The sequence below is a fragment of the Schistocerca americana genome, chromosome 1 (assembly GCF_021461395.2).
Source record: "Schistocerca americana isolate TAMUIC-IGC-003095 chromosome 1, iqSchAmer2.1, whole genome shotgun sequence".
Classification (NCBI taxonomy): domain Eukaryota; kingdom Metazoa; phylum Arthropoda; class Insecta; order Orthoptera; family Acrididae; genus Schistocerca; species Schistocerca americana.
The window spans coordinates 623025476-623047590 of NC_060119.1; the positions used below are offsets into that span (position 1 = coordinate 623025476).

Here is a 22115-nt window from a genome sequence, read left to right on the forward strand (position 1 = left end):
CTACTGCCAACTACTCCATATCAGCAACCTCAGTAGTCATTAGACATCATGAGAGAGCAGAATGAGATGCTCTGCGGAACTCACGGACTCTGAACATCGTCAGATGATGGGGTGTCTTTTGTGTGTGTCGGTACATGAGATTTCCACACTCCTAAACATCCCTAGGCCCATTGTTTCTGATGTGATAGTGAAGTGGAAACGTGAAGGGGCATGTACAACACAAAAGCGTAAAGGCCGACCTCATCTGGTGACTGGCAGAGACTGCCAACTGTTGAAGAGAGTTGTAATGTGTAATAGGCAGACATCTATCCAGACCATCATACAGGAATTCCAAACTGCATCAAGATCTACTGCAAGTACTATGACAGTTAGGTGGGATGCGAGAAAACTTGGATTTCATGGTCAAGCAGCTCCTCATAAGCCACTCATCAAGCTGCTAAATGTCAAATGATGCCTCGCTTGGTGTAAGGAGCATAAACATTGGATGATTGAACTGTGGAGAAACATTGTGTGGAGTGACAAATCACGGTATACAATGTGGCTGTCTGATGGCAGGGTGTGGGTATGTCGAATGCCTGGTGAGCATCATCTACCAATGTGTGTGGTGCCAACAGTAAAATTTGGAGGCAGTGGTGTTATGGTGTGGTCGTGCACCCCTTGTTGTTTTGCATGACAATATCCCAGTACAGGCCTACATTGATGTCTTAAGCACCTTCTTGCTTCCCACTGTTAAAGAGCAATTCAGGGATGGCAATTGCATCTTTCAACATGATCAAGCACCTGTTTATAATGCACGGTCTGTGGTGGAGTTGTTACACGACAATAACATCCCTGTAATGGACTGACCTGCACAGAGTCCTGACCTGAATCCTATAGAACACCTTTGGGATGTTTTGGAATGCTGACTTCATGCAAGGCCTCACCAACTGACTTTGATACTTCTCCTCAGTGCAGCACTCTATGAAAAATGGGCTGCCATTCCCCAAGAAACCTTCCAGCACCTGATTGAACATATGTCTGAGAGAGTGGAAGCTGTCATCTAGGCTAAGGGTGGGCAAACACCATATTGAATTCCAACATTACCGATGGAGTATGCCATGAACCTGTAAGTCATTTTCATCCAGGTGTCCGGATAGTTTTGATCACGTAGTGTACATCAGAATTGTGCAAGCCACCTAACAGTGTGTGATGGAGGGCATCTCTGGTACCACTAACTGATACTGCCTTTCCTGTTCCTCTTGTGAATGGCATGTGGGAAAACTGACTGTTGGTAAGCCTCTACATTAGTTCTAATTTCTTGAATTTTCTCATTGTAATTTCATAAGACCTATGTCTGAGGAATTAATATGTTGTCTGACTCTTCCCAGAAAGTACTCTTGAAATTTCAGTAGTAAATCTGCCTGTGATGCACAACAACTCTCTTGTAGCAGCTGACAATGTAGTTTATTGAGCATCTCTGTAAGCCTCTCAAACTGATAAAATGATCCTGTGACAAAATGCACCATTCTTTGTTAAATCCTTTCTGTCTCTTCAATCAGTCCTACCTGGAAAGGGTCCCAAATGGATGAACTCTACCCAAGAGCCAGTTGATCAAGTGCCTTGTAAGCCACTTCTTCTTTTTTAAGATTCTTCCTGTGAATCTCCGTCTCACAATTATTTTTCCTACTGTTTGTTTTATATGATCATTCCACTTAAGATTGCCCCAGATAGATACTCCTAGATATTTTACAATGGTTACTGTTTCCACCGATTAGATTAGATTAGATTAGATTTTCATTCCATAGATCTGTGCTGAGGAGATCCTCATGAATGTGGAACATGTCAATTTTTTTTTATTCTTTTATTTTTTAAAGATGAAATAACAATACTAATAGTATGAATATATAAAATGCATCATTTGTTTCTATTAAAAAATTCGTCAATGGAGTAGGAGTTGGCCACAAGTAAGTCTTTCAGGCTCCTTTTAAACTGTTCTTTATTTTTAACTAAATTTTTTATGTTTGCTGGCAAATTATTGAATATGAGTGCTCCTGAGTAGTGGACCCTTTTTTGAACTAAAGTTAGTGCTTTTAAGTCCTTGTGCAGATCATTTTTGTTCCTGGTATTGTATGTATGAACTGAGCTGTTTGTTGTAAAAAGAGATATATTATTTAGGACAAATTTCATTAAGGAGTAAATCTATTGAGAGGCAGTAGTTGGTATACCCAGTTCTTTGAAGAGGTTTCTACAGGACGTCCGTGAATTTACTCCACAAATAATATGTATTACATGCTTTTGGACTCTGAAAACTTTTGTTTGACTTGAAGAGTTACTCCAAAATATTATACCATATGACATTATGGAATGAAAGTGGGCAAAGTATGCAAGCTTTTTCATTTTTATGTTGCCTATGTCTGCTAACACTCGAATTGGAAATACAGATTTGTTAAGGCATTTCTGCAGTTCTGTGGTGTGCTCCTCCCAACTGAATTTATTATCAAGTTGTAATCCCAGGAATTTATGACTGTCAACCTCTTCTATCTGCTCTTCTTCATACTTTATGCATATGCTGGGTGGAAACCTCTTACAGGTTCTGAATTGCATATAGTGAGTCTTTTCGAAGTTTAATGTCATTGAGTTGGCTTTAAACCATTTATTAATATCTATGAAAATATCATTAGCAGATCTTTCTAGAACTACACTCGACATACTATTTATTGCAATACTTGTGTCATCTGCAAACAAAACGAACTCTGCTTCTGGCAGTGTAACTGATAAGAGATCATTAATGTACACAAGAAAAACCAATGGCCCTAAGATCGATCCTTGTGGGATACCACATGTAATTTCTTCCCATTCTGATGATGACTGGTGACTTAATCCACTAGTCCCTTGCACTGACACCCTTTGTTTCCTGTTAGCAAGGTATGACTTGAGCCATTTTGCAGCACAGCCCGTGACACCATAGAATTCTAATTTATTTAAAAGGATGTTGCGGTTCACACAATCGAATGCCTTTGACAAATCACAGAAAATACCTGCTGCTTGTAACATGTTATTTAATGAATTAAGTACATTTTCACTGTAGGTGTAAATAGCCTTCTCGATATCAGAACCCTTCAGAAATCCAAACTGTGTTCTTGATAATATGTCATTTGTGGTCAGATGGTTGAGAAGCTGCCTGTACATTACTTTCTCTAAAATTTTTGAGAACGCAGGCAAAAGTGAAATCGGTCTTTAGTTTGATGGTATCTCTTTATCCCCGTTCTTGAATAGAGGCTTAACATCTGCATATTTTAGCCAGTCAGGAAATGTCCTGGTTATAATTGACTGGTTACACAAGTAACTTAGAATTGTACTAAACTCACAGGAATGTGCCTTAACTAACTTTGTTGATATTTCATCATAACCACTAGAATGCTTTGTTTTTAAAGATTTTATTATGGAAGTTATTTCTTTTGGTGAAGTGAGTGACATATTCATGAACCTGAAGCTGTTTGTAAAGGCTAGTTTCAGATATTCAAGGGCATTATTTACTGATCCTGAGAATCACATTCTATCAGTAACAGATATAGAATACTTGTTAAATAGATTTGCCACACTATGCCCATTGATTACTAATGTGTCATCTAACCTTAGTGCTATTTGCTCCTGTTCCTTTCTGGTTCTGCCAGTCTCCTCTTTTAGTATATTCCATATTGTTTTTATTTTGTTCCGTGACATTGCTATCTTCTTCTCGTAGTGCATTTGTTTAGATGTCTGAATTACTTTTTTAATATTTTACAGTATTCCTTGTATTTAGCTAAATCAGCAGCATTGGAGCTACTATTGGTTGACAGATACAGTTTCCTTTTTGTCTTACAGGAAGTCTTTATTCCTTGTGTAATCCATGGTTTTATTATAGACTTCTGCTAATTTGAGTAACTTATAGAGGAAAACAATTTTCAAACATGGTACTGACATTGTTCATGAATGTGTTATATTTTTCATTCATGTCATGAGCACTATACACATCTTTCCAGTTCATATCTTTGAGCAGTTTTCTAAAACACTCAATTTTTGGTTGATTGACTACTCTCCTGTACTCAGATTTAGCAGTCTTGATAACCTGCTTAGAATTTATATCTAAAACAAGGAGCTGCATGTCATGATCTGATAGTCCATTTATTACAGGTTTTATGATATGATTTTGTTCCTTTGATTTGTCTATAAAAATGTCATCAATGGCTGTCCTTGAGGATTTTGTGATCCTAGTTGGAAAGTTTACAGTGTGAGTTAGATTGAAAGACAACATTAATAACTGCAGTAAATGTTTACTGGAAGATTGCATTAGAAAACTCTATTACAGTCACCAGCAATCAAAATTTCTTTGTTTCTTCCTGTTAAATAACCCAAAAGAGCTTCTAGATGATTTATGAATAGATTAAAATTTCCTGCAGGTGCTCAGTAAATAGTTACTATTATATAGGATCTATTATGGAACTCTACTTCTGTTGCACATGTTTCTAGATGCTGCTCTAAACAGAATTTATTAATGTCAATGTTCTTGAATTTATGACAGGTTTTAATAAATGTGGCAACTCCTCCTCCATCCATATCTACTCTGCAGAAGTAGGAAGCTAGCTTAAATCCTGAAATGTCTAACATATCTATACCAGTGGTTTCTTGATGTTCAGAGAGGCAGATTATGTCGATTTGGTTAGATGAATTCATTTCATCGATACAAATGAGTAGTTCATCAACTTTGTTTCTGAATCCCGGAATGTTCTGGTGCAATAAAGATAACTGATACTGCATACTAATGGGATTATAACTGCTTTGGCGAAGAAGAACTGGCAGTTTCTGATTACTTTCTGTTAAACATTGTTTAAATGGAGGCTGTATACTAAAATCTGACTCCTGTTCATCTGTTTTCTCAAACTGAGTGTGTCTGCCAAACTCTCTTAAAACTCATTTTCTTTCCCCCTTCCCTATCCTAAAAAAGGCATCCCTCTGACACATGTGACCACTGGTATTTTACCACTTGTGACAGTGTCCCCTCTTAAGTTTTCTGCAATCAACCCAGACAGTTTTCCCTTCCCTTTCCTATTGAGGTAAAGGCCATGCCTAATGTAGTCCCACCTATCGATAGCATCCACAGGAATCAAACCAACATGGGACCCTATTTCCGTCCTAAGCAGCCACTCCAACTCCAAGTTCACCCTCCCTACAGAAGAGTTCAAATGAGGCCGATCATGGCGTCTCAATACAGACACAAATCCCACACGGATATTTTCATTGCTGATGCTATCTTCACCAGGTCACTCTCTATGGAATATTCAGAGTCTCTGTCAATGCTATTTCCCGGACCACCCACTATAACCACGGCATCCTCCTTTGTGAAATCCTTGCATAAAGAACCTACATCCTCTGTTACCTGACCCAGATCTGCACTAGGCTTGAAAAAGTTTGGACCTAGATTTTCCTGCAGTAGTTGGCCAACACCTCTACCATGGGAACTACCTAACAACAGAACTTTCTTTCTCTTTACAAATTTCCCTACCTTTTTCAAGTCTTTGAAAGCTTGTTGTGCCCTTTCTACAGCTTCAGCTACATTAGGCTCATCCGATTCTGACTGAGGCAACAAGTCAAATCTATTTTCAAGATTTATGACAAAGCTGTAATTTTACGGTAGTGGGTTCCTTTCCCTATGCACACACAATACATTACGTGTATTTACATTTAGGTGTCAACTACCAGTCCCTGCACAATTCATCAATCCTCTGTAGAGCCTTCTGCAAATTGTTACTGTCTTCTGGCATTGCTACCTTCATGGAGACAACAAACTTAGAGAGCTTTGAATGCACTCTACTACATCACTTTCATACATTTAAACACTAATGGTCCTATCGTATTTCCTGGGGATACACCAGAAATTACCTCTACATCTGTCGATTTTGTTCCATTATGAGCAATGTGTTGAGTTCTGTCTGCAATAAAGTCTGTCTGCAAATCTGAACTCAGTAAGCTCAAATTTTTTCACTAATGGGCATTGCAGGATTGTGTCAAATGCTCTGAGTATCTTATGAAGGAACAGGATGAGCTGAGTTTCACAAGATCTCTCTTTGCAGAATCCATGTTGAATCTTCTGAACCCAAACACAGTTAGGTATATAAAAAAGAATGACTTCTGTGCCAACCAGCATGGATTCCAAAAATATTGATCATGTAAAACCCATTGCACCCTTTTCTCACATGACATCCTGAAAGCCATGGATCAAGGCAGTTGCTGGCAGCATTTCTCAACACCCAAGAAGCATTTGTCTCAGTACCACATCTACACTTACTTACAAAAGTGTGGTCATATGGGGTATCAAGCAAATTCTGTAACTAGACTGAGGATTTTTTGCTAGGGCAGATGCAGCAATTTTTTTTTTTGCTGGAGAGTAATAGATTGTGTTCTAGGGAAGTATGTTAGGACCCTTGCTGTTGATATTGTATATTAATAATCTTGCAGATAATACTAATAGCAACTTGAGATTTTTTGCAGATGATACATTTAACTATAATGATGTACTGTCTGAAAAAAAACTGCATGAATATTCAGTCAGATCTTGATAAGATCTCAAGGTGATGCTGAGATGGGCAACCTGCTCTAAATGTTTGTAGGCAGCTTCCATCATTTCAGCTGTAAACATACAGACACATACAGGAACTCAAATTAACAAAATTTATTCACTTGAGTAATCATAATGGAATTTGACAACCAACAAAATAGAGAACTTTCAAACTAGAAATAAGAGTAAACACAACAAGGCAAACCTAACCATTCAGCCAAAGGTAATATAATCACTGTCCAACTCGGCACTTCCCACACATCTCTTACATCTCTGCCCCCTTTGCATTGTTGACATATCGCATACACTCTCAACCACTGGCAACAGTTGTTTTTTAAATACTGACCCACACACATTTCTCCATCATTAGTTTAATTATGGCTTTTGTGCTGGAATGGATGAGGTGACGAACATTGTCAAAAACTGTTCTTCATAGCATTTCAAGTGTGAAAGGAATAGGTGTAGTACAGTCCTTTGTGGCTAGCAACCACACTTGTTTGAGTTTAAGAGCTGTTGAACCATTGTCCACAAATTGTTGCACTGCTCATCTGTAGCTTGTGCTGCTCTATGTCAATCATAATTTATTGCAAAAGGAATTGTGCAGACTCTACGGAAAAAATCAGCCACTACATCTTTTGTCACTCTTATGTACATAAATGACCTTGTGGATGACATCGGAAGTTCACTGAGGCTTTTTGCAGATGATGCTGTGGTGTATCGAGAGGTTGTAACAATGGAAAATTGTACTGAAATGCAGGAGGATCTGCAGTGAATTGACGCATGGTGCAGGGAATGGCAATTGAATCTCAATGTAGACAAGCGTAATGTGCTGCGAATACATAGAAAGATAGATCCCTCCTCATTTAGCTACAAAATAGCAGGTCAGCAACTGGAAGCAGTTAATTCCATAAATTATCTGGGAGTACGCATTAAGAGTGATTTAAAATGGAATGATCATATAAAGTTGATCGTCGGTAAAGCAGGTCCCAGACTGAGATTCATTGGAAGAATCCTAAGGAAATGCAATCCGAAAACAAAGGAAGTAGGTTACAGTACGCTTGTTCGCCCACTGCTTGAATACTGCTCAGCAGTGTGGGATCCGTACCAGATATGGTTGATAGAAGAGATAGAGAAGATCCAACGGAGAGCAGAGCACTTCGTTGCAGGATCATTTAGTAATCACGAAAGCGTTACGGAGATGATAGATAAACTCCAGTGGAAGACTCTGCAGGAGAGACGCTCAGTAGCTCGGTACAGGCTTTTGTTAAAGTTTCGAGAACATACCTTCACCGAAGAGTCAAGCAGAATATTGCTCCCTCCTACGTATATCTTGCAAAGAGACCATGAGGATAAAATCAGAGAGATTAGAGCCCGCAGAAGCATACCGACAATCCTTCTTTCCACGAACAATACGAGACTGGAATAGAAGGGAGAACCGATAGAGGTACTCAGGGTACCCTCCGCCACACACCGTCAGGTGGCTTGCGGAGTATGGATGTAGATGTAGATGTAGATGTAGATGTAGATGTAGATGTGTCTTATGTCTGTTTTGAATTGCCCAATAAAAAGTATCTGTCAGGACTGCCCGATTGAACAACCTTCATTGACCTTGTGAAAAGCAAAAGTGATTGGCTTATGATCAGTGTAGATTGTAAATGGTCTAGTTGTATATGAGAGCAAAACTGTTGTATGGATTCATAAATGGCCAACAGCTCTTGATCATATGCACTCCAATTAGTCAGCTTCCAGGGGAGAAACTTCAAAGGTTTCCAGGTATTCTTGACATTTCGATGGGGAGCTGCCCTGATAGCCTGTTGGCTAGCCTCCACCACTATCACTAATGGTGCATTATGAACCAGATGGTTTAAGAGGATAGCTTTTTGCAAACTAGTCCTTACCTTTCCAAAGGGTGTGGATATCCATGGCAGGCAATGCCTGCCAATAGTGTTGTTACCTGCCAGTCTGCCGGTGGTTCTGTCAGGGTCACCTCCATCTCTGCTGCTCCGAGTGGATGATGTTGATAAAAGTTGATGATTCCCAGAAATCTTCTTAACTGCTGGTAATCCATCAGCTGACAAATGTTTTCAATGGCCTCTATCTTCTTTTTGAGAGGATAAATACCAGCAGCTGAGACTGTATGTCTGAGAAATGTCAACTCATTTGATACAGAACACATTTTGTGTCATTTATACTGAACCAGGTGCTGCCTTTCTTTTTAACTAGGTAATGGTGGTGACCATAGTCGGTGGAACCTCTGTATGACACCTGCTTTTAACATCTCTTTGAATTTTGCTTTCTCTACTGTCAAATGATCATGCACTGGTTCCCTTGGGTGACCAGTTGGCTGGATGTCTTAATGTGATACACCAAGGTATACTTTGTGTAATTTCCAACAACCTCTTCTCTAGCTTCTGGGATACTGGGTGATTGGATGGTACTGTTAACACTTCTGCCTGTAAGATACATTACCATTTCTCTGTCCATCTTAACTTGTGCTGTATTTAGCTTTATTTTGAGTCCTTGGTGGTGCATGAACGTCTGCCAGCATGAACCTCCACTTGAACATTTAACTGAAGACAGTATCCATTGTCACTTCACACTCACGATAAGTTGTGATGAGCAAGTTGTTAGCTACTGTAAGATGAAGAATTGCAACCACCACTGTGGTCTTATTTTTCCTGAACAGCAGTGCACTTACATTCAAGCCTGAATTGATAAGGTAACACCTGACTGCAATCCTGTCTTTAACATAAAAAAAAGCACGGTAATGTGAGCAGGCACACTTGCTTCATTGTATGTAAGGGCACAGTCAGTTTGTCATGAATAACTGGGCTGATTTTGAGTGCTGGGTCTTCTCTGCTTCTGATTATGTCACTGTCAGTGTCTGCAGAAGTAGCAGCAACTCCCTCACTAGTCTTTGGCACTCTTGGGGAACTGTGCACCCTGCTGAGCCAACTGCAGGCCATTGAGATCACCTGTTAGTGTGTGGGGAAAATGTGCCTCTTGTGGCCTGATCACCAAACTGCTTGTGGTACCAACATGCCAGGTGATTTTGTTCTCCTTGTACCATCTGACCCTCAGTTTGATTCTGTTGGCTGGATGGATATATCTCTTGCTTACCTTTCCTTGTGCATTCCCATTCATCCATCTGCCAGTGCCAACATTTTCTTCTGAATTGCATTGATTTGGTGCTCAGACTTCAGACATACTTGTTGATGTTAATCTGTTGCTTGTGCCACATAGCTGTTCTCTCTCCAGTGCTGATGTCACTAGCTACCTATGTCATCACCGAGGTACTCACCTGCCCACTATAGTGTGCATCTTGTCTGCTGCTAAAAAAACAGAATTAATGTCACTCTTCCCATATACCACCCCTACCATTTTCACTGAAAGCAATAGCTGTGTTAGTCAGACATGCTGTAATGTTTTATCTGACATTGCTTCATCTTCCAAGATGGTCTGCAGATGCTACCAGTATTCAGATGGCATTCATTCTATTGCCAATATGCTCAAACTGAAGGACTTGACACATTTGTTGGTCCAGTGAATACACTTGCATTTGTTGGTCCAATGATTTGCATGTCTGTCTGACCACAGTGTCCTTTAGGTGGAGATGTCATTGTTGTGACAGTGGTTTCAAAATAACATCCAATACCATTTTGACTGCTTAGTATCCAAGCTGTTAACTGCTGTAGCAAACTCCATATAATTGCTAGTACCATTACTTTACATACATGCCAAATTTAGCATTGTGAACCACAGTTAAGGTTTCTCTGGAGAGAATTTCAGTATTTATGTTTTCATCTTTGGAGTGTAAACCATGATAGACTCAGCAGACAAACTGTTGGTCACATTCAACATTTGTTGGTATAATCTTGTGTCATATAATGCTGCATTTGGATTTTGTGGATCCCTAGTCTGATTCTGTAGGCCCTTGTGTAAGCGTAAAAACTGTCCTACTTGGCTTCATTTAGCATCATGACAAGAAGTCACTGTTTCATTCTGTACATTGCTTAAAGACTCTGCTTATTCTTGTAATTTTGGGATGACAGATTTTTAAGCAGATTCCATCATTTCAGCCATAAATTATACAGAGACACAGATGAATGGAAATTAACAAGTTTTATTCACTTGATTAATCGGAATGGTGTTTGACAACAAACTGTAAGCAGAGGACTGTCAAGGTAGAACTAATAGTAAACATAACAAAGCAATCTCAGATGGTTGGCCAAAGAATAATATAACAAAATCAAACAATGGAAACTCCAAGTTGGAATGACAACAGTATAAGGAATAGGATAGATTGATACTCACTGTAAAGATGAGCTGTTGAGTTGCAGACACACACAATGGAAAGACTGTTATGCTTGCAGCTGTCAGCCAAAGCCTTCCTCAGCAAATAAAACACACACACAAGCAAGCACACCTCAAGCACAATCGGCTGCCACCACCACCAGCTCCAAACAGAATGTGTCTGTCATTTGAATAGCATTCTGGAGTGGGATGGGGAAGGGGGAGGGATAGCAAGGAATGGGTGGTGGTGGTGGGTGGGGGGGGGGGGGGGGGGGGGGAGAAGAGCACTGTCTGTCAGGCAGGGTGTGCAGGGGCTAGAGACTGTCAGCACAATGTGGGGTGATTATCTACCCCCTGGTCATCTTCCAGGAATTCCTTACCTCTATCTTAGTGTCACCATCCTTGCCCAGGTCCCTTCCTGAAAACACCAACCTTTCAGCAGAGGGAAGGGCAGCCATATGTAGTCTCAAAACAGATCCTCACCTAACCAGCCTCCCTGTTGACACAGGCTCCACCACTGTTTGATAAGTTGCGGCATCCACCAGGTGGAAGGCCTCTGCTAATAGGTTGACTCTTCCATCTATAAATTCTGCCAGAGTGATCCTGTTCCAGAAATCCAACATAACTCCAATTCCTGCTCAAAGCCTGAGATCCTTCCCAGAACCTCTTCCCTGAATCCATTCCATTCCTTGCCCCTGTTACACCCCACATGCCCATCTTTTATGTGATCCCCAAAATTCACAAACCCAACAACCTTGGGAGCCCCATTGTACCTGGTTATTGTGCTCCCATGGAAAGGATTTCGGCCCTCAGTAACCATCACCCTCAACCAATTGCCCATAATCTAGCCTCCCACATCAAAGATACCAACCACTTCCTTCACTGGCTCTCTGTCATCCCCATTCCTATACCTCCTGGTTCCCTACTCGTCACTGTTGATGCCACTACCCTATATACCAATGCCCCTCACACCCATGGTCTTGCCGCAATTGAACTGCCTCTCACAATGTCCTTCAGACTCCAAACTCACTACCTCATTCCTTATTAAAAATCTTAAATATGGCTGCAGTTCAGCAACTGTATAAACTGGAAGAGGTTGAAAAAAATCAGCCAACCAGTTGCAAACCAAAGGTTTATTTAGCCCTTTGGTTTGCAGCTGCTTGGCTGATTTTTTTCAACCTATCCCTCATTCACCTAACTAACTAACTTTATCCTAACACATAACAACTTCTCCTTTGAAGGGAAGGTATACAAAAAATCTGTGGCAGAGCCATGGGCATCCACATGGCCCCCTCCTATGTGAATCTGTTTATGGGCCTTCTTAGCCTCCCAGAGCCGCAAACTGCTGGCCTGGTTCAGGTTCATTGATGATATCTTCATGATCTGGACTCAAGGATGAGACACCCTATCCTCATTCTTTCACAACCTCATCTCTTCTTTCATCCAATTCATCTGGTCCTGCTCAACTCAGCATGTCATCTTCCTAGATGTTGATCTCCTCCTCTCTGATGGCTCCATCCACATCTCTGTCCACATTAAACGCACCAACCACCAACAGTCCCTACATTTTGATGTCTGCCATCCCTTCTAAATAAAAAAGTTCTCTCATTCAGCCTTACTACCTAGGGACAGCATATCTGCAGTAACAATAACTCTCTTTCCCAGTATACTGAAACTCTCACCAAGGCCTTCATGGTGCTACCCCTCAGACCCAGTCTGCAAACAGATTTCCTGTGCCATTTCTCCACAGCCCTCCAATCTACCCAACACCCCCAAGAGCCACCTATGAAAGAGTGCCCCATTCATCAGTCAAGACCAGCCCAGACTGGGACATCTAAACTGCATCCTTTGTCAGGGCTCTGATTATTTACTCTCATGCCATTAAATGAGGGACATCCTATCCAAGATCCTTTCCATCCCTTCCAAAGTGGAGTTCTCCATAACGTCCTAGACCATCCCTACGCCTCTCCCAATCTCAACCACTTGCAACGGGGATCATATCCATGTAAAAGACCTAGGTGCAAGATCTGTCCAATCACACACTCAGCATTTCCTATTCCTGTCCTATCACAGGTTTATCTTACCCCATCAAAGGCTGGGCCACCTGTGAAATCAGCCATGTTGTGTACCACCTCTGCTGCAACAACTGCTCATTGTTTTATATTGATAAGACTACCAAGCAGCTGTCCACCATGATGAACGGCTACCACAAATCTGACAAAAGCAGAGCAGACGACCATGTGGCATATGCTAGATTTCATTGCCTGCTACACAGTCTGGATCATTTTGATTCTTCCCTCCACTGCCAGCTTTTCTGAACTGTGCAAATGCCCTTAAAATACATTCTTTGCTCCCAAAATTATCCTGGCCTCAGCCTGAGGTAACCTACTGCTCTACACCTTTCACCTAACAGGTTCCACCCCCTCATCCTATCATTTCCTCCCCTCTCACATTCTCTCAACCTCTTTGTGTGCCACCATCTGCCAATATACCTGCCCGTCCTTTCTCCTTCTCTGCTCTCCTCCTTTTCCGCTCTCCTCCTTTTCTTCTCCTCTCCTCCTTTTACTCTCCTCTCATTTTCTGCTCTCCTTCTCTGCTTATCCATTCCTCTCCTTTTCCTCTCCCCTCCTTTTTTCCTCTCCTCCTTTTACTCTCCTCTCCTTTTCCACTCTCAACCTTTTCTCTCTCCTTCTTCTCCTTTCCCGCTGTTCTCCTATTTTGCTCCCCACTTCCCCTTCCCCTTCCCCTACCCCACCTTCTGATGCCCTGCCTGGCAGTCTCCAGTCCCTGCACGCCCTGCTGGACAGTGCTCTTCTCTCCCCCCACCTGTACCCTGTTATGCCTCCGCCTCCCCCGTCCCATTCCAGATTGCTATTCATGTAACAGTCACATTCTGTTTGAAGATGCTGGTGGTGGCAGCCATTTGTGCCAGCTTGTATGTATGTGTGTGTGTTTTCTGTGCTAAGGAAAGCTTTGGCCAATAGCTGCATGTGTAACAGTCTTTTTTGTTGTTCCTGTCTGAAACTCAGCGAGTCATCGTTAAGGTGAGTATCATCTATCCTATTCCTTATATCAAAGAATAATACATGCGTTCTCAATTACTGTCCAAATTTGATGCTCCCCACATGTTCAAAAATGTAAAAGTGTGCACTTCAAAAAATTAAAAAAAAAAAACATAGTATTCTATGACTATGGTATCAATGAGTCACAGTTGAAATCAGTCTACTTTTACGAAACATGAGAACACTTTAGAATGATATGAAATGGTATGACCATATAGGCTCAGTTGTAGGTAGAATACTAGAGAAATGCAATTAGTTTACAAAGGAGGTTGCTTGTAAATCATTTGTGTGAACCATCCTAGAATATGCTGAAATGTATGGAGCCAGAATCATATAGGACTAATGGGATATTGAAGGTTTGCAGGGAAGTGCAGCACAAATGGTCACAAGTTTGTTTGATCTGTGGGGTAGTGTCACAAAGAAAACTGAACTGGCAGACATTTAAAAACAGACATAAACTATCTGTAAAAAGCCTGCTAATGAAGTTCGAAAAACAGCTTTAAATGATGACTCTGGGAATGTAGTACAAAGTTCTGTGTATCACACCCACAGGGATCATGAGGACAAAATTAGATAAATTATGGTGTTCACAGAGGCATTTAAACAGTCATTCTTCCCATACTCCATACATGAATAGTGTGAGGAGAAGCCCTAGCAACTGGAACAGTGGGAAGTGCCCTCTGTCATGCCCATCACATGGAAAGTATGTGGATCAGTTATTGAACAGGCATTATTTTTATTAAGGTATGATCCCCAGTAAGAAGATGCAGATCAGATATCAGATGTTTTAAAAAAATCATAAATTAAATCATGTGTGTTCTGATTACCAGTATTTGAACACTATGCCTTCTAGAGGAACAGATTGGTATTAAGATAGTCGGAATTATTAATTTTTATGTTTTTAATTTTGGCATCCATTCTGTGGGAAGTGAAATAAAATAAAAATTTTAATGCATTCTTACAAAATAAATGCTTACATCTTTATTACTCTATGAGGCTATGTATAACAAGTGACATTTTTATTTGCTTTACAATATATATTACATTTATATTATAGTCTTTTACTCTCTATAAAGGAAGTAATCTAATTCTGTGCAACTTTGTTCTAGTATAAAATATTTCCTTATATCAGTCTGTCATTATTTTACGTTTGTTATTCCACAGATTATTTAAGAAATCATCTCTCTGAATATGCCGGATGAACCTGTGTGAGACAACCCAAGTAACTTCATTGGCATCCAAGTGCTGTGATACACAGTTTTCCAAATATTTGCTTAATAATGTTATGTAACTCTGTTTGAGACCATACAATTTAATAAATATACAATTCCATAAACAGAAATTTATTTGTTTTGATTACTCTGACTTTTTAAAGAACATTTTCATATAAAATATGTAATTTCTATTTTTTATATAAATTTGATCTCTTATGCTTAACCTAATTTTATACTGTACAAGTTTGTGGAAACAGTTCTTTTATCTTCTTTGGAATAATATGTAGCATCACACAATTTATACTGGCCATCATATTTCCAAATTCAATGTAACTGGATAGAAAAAAAAAAATCTACTCACCATATGGTGGCAGGACAAAGCACGTATAAAGGAATTAAAATTTGCAAGCTTTTGGAGCCAGTAACTCCTCCTTCTGGCAGAAGGGTTGAAGGACAAGGAAGAGGGGTAAAGGAAAAAGGCCTTTTCTACTGTTTTTCTTTTTCCCAGTTCACAAGCAGGTATTATCCCCCCAAACATAACTTGTAAACCAAATTACTCTGCCATAACTGAACATGCCCCTACTCCTAATCCACTCCTAGGGACCAGCTGCATTGGAGCACCTGGGCTGGAACTACTGATACATATCCTTTACCAGGACAGACTACATATCACACTGAGAAATGAGGAAAATCATACACACAATCTTTCTTGCTCCTTCCAAAGCAATGTTCCACTGCTCACCTAATTTACACAATTCCTAGTCCATGCTTACACCACACTTACTTACAAACTCGTAACACATGGGTCATACCTCTGCAGGAGATCATTCCACTCCAGTCTCACACAGGATTATTCTATTCTATCAAAGGAGGGCCACCTGTGAAAGCTGTCTTGTCATATACCAGATCTGTTGCCATTTCTGCACAGTATTTTAGCTGCTCACCCAAATGAGTGACCTCCGACAAACTGTGAGCAAGAGAAGAGTCGATCACCCAGTGGGAGAACATGTTGCTGAGCACAACATGCTTGATATCAACGGCTGCTTCACAACCCCCCCCCCCCCCCCCCCAGCTTCTCTGAATTGTCCTTGAAATTCATAACATGTGCTCCTGTCTCCTGGCCTCCAACTCCACTAGCCCCTGCCCACATCTACCTCCACATCTGCCCCCATAACCTTAACCTGCCTCAGCCTAAACTCATAGCTCCTTCTCCACAGTCTACAGTCTCACTCTGGCTCTGTTCTATTTCACCCTCTACATCCAATCCTCCACATCACTGTGCACAGTGCACAACTTCTGCTGCCAGCAAGCAGAGTGAGCTCACTGGTGCCAGAGTCCCATCCTGTGTGTCTGCTGCTTCTCCCATCCAGCCATTGGCACACTTCCTCAATCATCCCTCACCTCCTTTTCTTCCATTACTCAGTCTACTACATACAACCCCTCATCCCTGTCAAGCTACAGTGTCGCCAAAATGTTGTCAGGTGTGACAGCACAGCCATGCAGATTGAAATGTAACAGCTAAGACCTTTTCTCTTCTTTAGAGTTTGTTGTCAGCAGATATTCACTCACATTAATTAATTGAAAAGCTAATAACAAATCAACAGTAATCCTAAGCATAGCAAAATATGGGCAATGTAAGTAATATTACACTTTTGGAACTGTTACAATGACATAAACCTGTTCAATTTTTCAACAATATAATGAAAAGGATAGTTGCTACTCACCATAAAGCAAACATGCTGAGTCACAGAAAGGCACAACAAAAAAAGACTGTCAAAAAGTTAGCTTTCAGCCAATAAGGCCTTTGTCAAAAATATACAACATACAAACATGCACAGACTCATGCAAATGCAACTCACACACACATGACCACAATCTCTGGCAGCTGTCAGTATTCCTTATGCTTCAAGTAGACACTGTAATAGGTAAGAATGTTTAAAACCATACTATTTACTCAAAATCACTAAAATACAGTTAAGATCATTGTCTGTGACACATATTTTAAACCCAAATCCAATGTTATCTGAAACTTTTTTTTTTCAAAAAAGAAAAAAAAGAAAGAATGAAAAAAAGAAAAAAACCAGAAGTGGAGTAAAATAAAAGTCTTAATATGTAATTTCAGAGCATTATCCAGTCTGCAGAAATGTAATTATTTTAATTAACAGAAATGATAACTGCAAACATTGCAAACAAACTATGTTAAGGAATTTCCTGGCTGTTTTTTGAAAGACTGTTACTACTAAAATGAAGTAAATTTTTTACCAGGATTTGGAAATTTTTTCTCTTTGCTGCAGCAACAGCAGCAAATCAACTCTATGATGCAGATAACTTAAGTTCAACTAGTTCACCCACCAATTTATTTTCTGCAGATTCTGATAGTTAACTGATAACTTCAAAAATATTTATTACAGCATTGTTACACAATGTGATCCAGACACTGCCAAAAAATATGTTTTTCATATTAGGTGCATTCTGCTGCCACCTACTGCCAGGTACTCCATATCAGTGACCTCAGTAGTCATTAGACATCATGAGAGAGCAGAATGGAGTGCTCCGCAGAACTCACGGACTTCAAACATGGTCATGTGATTGGGTGTCACCTGCGTCATATGTCTGTATGTGAGACTTCCACACTCCTTAACATATCTTGGTCCACTGTTTCCAATGTGATAGTGAAGTGGGAATGTAAATGGACATATACAGTACAAAAGCATACAGGCCGACCTTGTCTGTTGACTGACAGAGACTGCCAACAGTCGAAGAGGGTTGTAATGTGCAATAGGCAGACATCTATCCAGACCATCACACAGGGATTCCAAACTGCATCAGGATCCACAGCAAGTACTATGACAGTTAGGCGAGAGGTGAAAAACTTGGATTTCATGGTCGAGTGGCTGCTCATAAGCCACACATCACGTCAGTAAATGCCAAATGATGCCTCGCTTGGTGTAAGGGCATAAACATTGGATGTTTAAACAATGGGGAAGCATTGTGTGGAGTGATGAATATCAGTACACAATGTGGTGATCCGACGGCAAGGTGTGGGTGGCGAATGCCCGGTGAACGTCATCTGCCAATGTATGTAGCGCTAACAGTAAAATTTGGAGGGGGTAGTGTTATGGTATAGTCATCTTTCATGTTTTTCATGGAGGGGGCTTGCACCCCTTGTTGTTTTGTGTTGCACTATCACAGCACAGGCATACACTGATGTCTTAAGCACCACCTTGCTTCCCACTGTTGAAGAGCAATTTGGGGATGGTGATTGCTTCTTTCAGTATGTTTGAGCACCTGTTTATAAAATGCATGGCCTGTGGTGGAGTGGTTACATGACAATAACATTCCTGTAATGGACTGGCCTGCACACAATCCTGACCTGAGTCCTATAGGACACCTTTGGGATGTTTTGGAATGACCACTTCGTGCTAGGCCTCACTGACTGACATCGATACCTCTCCTCAGTCCAGCACTCCATGAGGAATGGGCTGCCATTCCCCAAGAAACATTCCAGCACCTGACTGAATGTATGCCCGTGAGAGTGGAAGCTGTCATCAAGGCTAAGGGTGGGTCAACACCAAATCGAATTCCCATGGAGGGCGCAACGAACTTGTAAGTCTACGGTGTGTTGATGATTTTCACTTATGGACCGTCTGACAGCAACTGAATAAAACACAATTTTAGTGCCATACGCGTTTCGCCTTTATTTTCTGCAAGGCATCATCAGTGGCCTGTAATATGTACATATGTTAGCTATTTTATTTACATTTTTGTCACTGTGCCTATAGGTTATAAACAGTTCTGGTGGTTGGTATTTCCTATTAAGTAGTAATGTTTTGAACTGTACTTACAGGTTGCGTAGACAGTTTCTTATATATTACGCTCCTGTTACATTTTTGGTCTTATTCTTCTACCTATGAGCGCCAATTTGCTGTTTTTTTCTGCATTCCACAGCACTATGCACTGAACGCTTTTTTTTAATGCAATGTTTTGGTTTCTGTTGGCGACTGTCAAATGTTTTTGCCAAAGATCGAATATTACTGCCAAACTTATGAGTGTAACTATCGAAGTATCTGTGGTCTGTTGGTGTATGCATTTGTGTGTGCGCTTGTGTGTGTGTGTGTGTGTGTGTGTGTGTGTGTGTGTGTGTGTGTGTGTGTTTGTGTGTGTGAGTGAGTATTTTTTGGTGTCATATTATTTTATTTTATTGTATTTAATTATTTATTTTTGTTTATGTCCTGTGTATGTGTGTGTGTGTGTGTGTGTGTGTGTGTTTTGGTGTGATATATATATATATATATATATATATATATATATATAGTTATAATAGAGGGAAACATTCCACGTAGGAAATATATATCTAAAAACAAAGATGATGTGACTTACCAAATGAAAGTGCTGGCAGGTCGACAGACACACAAACATACACACAAAATTCAAGCTTTCGCAACAAACTGTTGCCTCATCAGGAAAGAGGGAAGGAGAGGGAAAGACGAAAGGATGTGGGTTTTAAGGGAGAGGGTAAGGAGTCATTCCAATCCCGGGAGCGGAAAGACTTACCTTAGGGGGAAAAAAGGACGGGTATTCACTCGCACACACACACATATCCATCCACACATATACAGACACAAGCAGACATATTTAAAGACAAAGAGTTTGGGCAGAGATGTCAGTCGAGGCAGAAGTGCAGAGGCAAAGATGTTGTTGAATGACAGGTGAGGTATGAGTGGCGGCAACTTGAAATTAGTGGAGATTGAGGCCTGGTGGATAACGGGAAGAGAGGATATATTGAAGAGCAAGTTCCCATCTCCGGAGTTCGGATAGGTTGGTGTTAGTGGGAAGTATCCAGATAACCCGGACGGTGTAACACTGTGCCAAGATGTGCTGGCCGTGCACCAAGGCATGTTTAGCCACAGGGTGATCCTCATTACCAACAAACACTGTCTGCCTGTGTCCATTCATGCGAATGGACAGTTTGTTGCTGGTCATTCCCACATAGAATGCGTCACAGTGTAGGCAGGTCAGTTGGTAGATCACGTGGGTGCTTTCACACGTGGCTCTGCCTTTGATCGTGTACACCTTCCGGGTTACAGGACTGGAGTAGGTGGTGGTGGGAGGGTGCATGGGACAAACCTTAAAACCCACATCCTTTCGTCTTTCCCTCTCCTTCCCTCTTTCCTGATGAGGCAACAGTTTGTTGCGAAAGCTTGAATTTTGTGTGTATGTTTGTGTTTGTTTGTGTGTCTGTCGACCTGCCAGCACTTTCATTTGGTAAGTCACATCATCTTTGTTTTTTATATATATATATATATATATATATATATATATATATATATATATATTTGTGTGTCTGTCTGTATTTTGGTGTTATGCATTATTTTTTTTTTTTTTGAGGTGGGGGGGCTGTTGTGTGTGTGTGTGTGTGTGTGTGTGTGTGTGTGTGTGTGTGTGTGTGTGTGTGTATTTTGGTGGTATATACTTTTTTTTATGTTATCATTTCCTTTATTAAGTGTAGTAAGGAGCCTGTGCTGATGTGTGTTTGTTCATTTATCACATGTTTGTTTTCTGCTATGGCTTTCTGGATGTGGAAGTTTTCTTGCATTTGTATAAGATGTTTGCCATGGTTGCTTATTCTCATTATTTTCATTTCTTGTTCCATGTTTGTAGGATGATGGTTGTAGTGTTTTAAATGCTCTGCAAATGTGGAATGGTTTGTTTCATACTTCCAACATCTGATATGTTCTTTGTATCTTGTTTCAAAATTCCTGCATGTCATGCCTATGTATACTGCATCACAACTTTGACATTCAAGTTTATATATTCCTGATTGTTGGAATTTGTCCCTCTTGGTAGCTGGCTGGCTTAGGTGTGATTGAAGGGTTTGCCCAGGCTTATATGCTATTTTGAAGCCCTGTCTCTTTAGGATGTTTGCAACTCTGTGTGTTAGTTTATGTGTGTAGGTCATGGTGTACCATCTGGTTCTTTTCTGTGTGGTGTTGTCATTGTGTGTGTTTGTTGAGTGTGTTTGTAAGTTTTCAGCTTGTGAGTTCTTTTGTATTGTGGAAATGTTGTGTTTGTTTTTTATTTGTGTTTTTATTTTTTGATTGAGCCTGTGTACCACATGTGTGTCATACCCGTTGTTCCTAGCTATTTGTATGATCGTGTTCATTTCTTGTTCATAGTTTCTCTTACTGAGTGGGATTCTGTTTAATCTATGTAACATGTGTCTTAGTGCTGCAAATTTCTGGCTTTGGGGGTGGTTGGATGTGGAATGTATTATTGTGTCCGTGGCTGTTGGTTTTCTAAAGATGTTAAATGTATGTTTTCCATTTTCTTTTTTAATTGTAATGTCAAGAAAATTTATTTGATTTTCTTTTTCAAGTGTGAATTTTATGTTCTTATGAGCTTTGTTTATTTCTGAATCTTATACAAATGCAAGAAAACTTCCACATCCAGAAAGCCATAGCAGAAAACAAACATGTGATAAATGAACAAACACACATCAGCACAGGCTCCTTACTACACTTAATAAAGGAAATGATAACATAAAAAAAGTATATACCACCAAAATACACACACACACACACACACACACACACACACACACACACACACACACAACAGCCCCCCCACCTCAAAAAAAAAAAAAAAAAAATAATGCATAACACCAAAATACAGACAGACACACACAAAAAAAAAAAATATATATATATATATATATATATATATATATATATATATATATATATATATATATCACACCAAAACACACACACACACACACACATACACAGGACATAAACAAAAATAAATAATTAAATACAATAAAATAAAATAATATGACACCAAAAAACACTCACTCACACACACACACACACACACACACACACAAGCGCACACACAAATGCCAAATGCATACACCAACAGACCACAGATACTTCGATAGTTACACTCATAAGTTTGGCAGTAATATTCGAT

At 40.1% G+C, this 22115-nt stretch overlaps 1 protein-coding gene across 2 annotated transcripts in view; it reads left to right on the forward strand.

Moving 5' to 3' along the window:
* Nucleotides 1-15271, forward strand: part of LOC124607392 (spermine oxidase) — a 188560-nt gene extending 173289 nt beyond the window's left edge. For both annotated transcript variants that reach the window (XM_047139715.1, XM_047139722.1), the window contains exon 10: nt 15094-15271. In XM_047139715.1, coding sequence (XP_046995671.1) covers nt 15094-15118 — 25 coding nt within the window. In that variant the 3' untranslated portion in view covers nt 15119-15271. The remainder of the gene's footprint in view (nt 1-15093) is intronic.
* Nucleotides 15272-22115: the final 6844 nt, after the last annotated feature.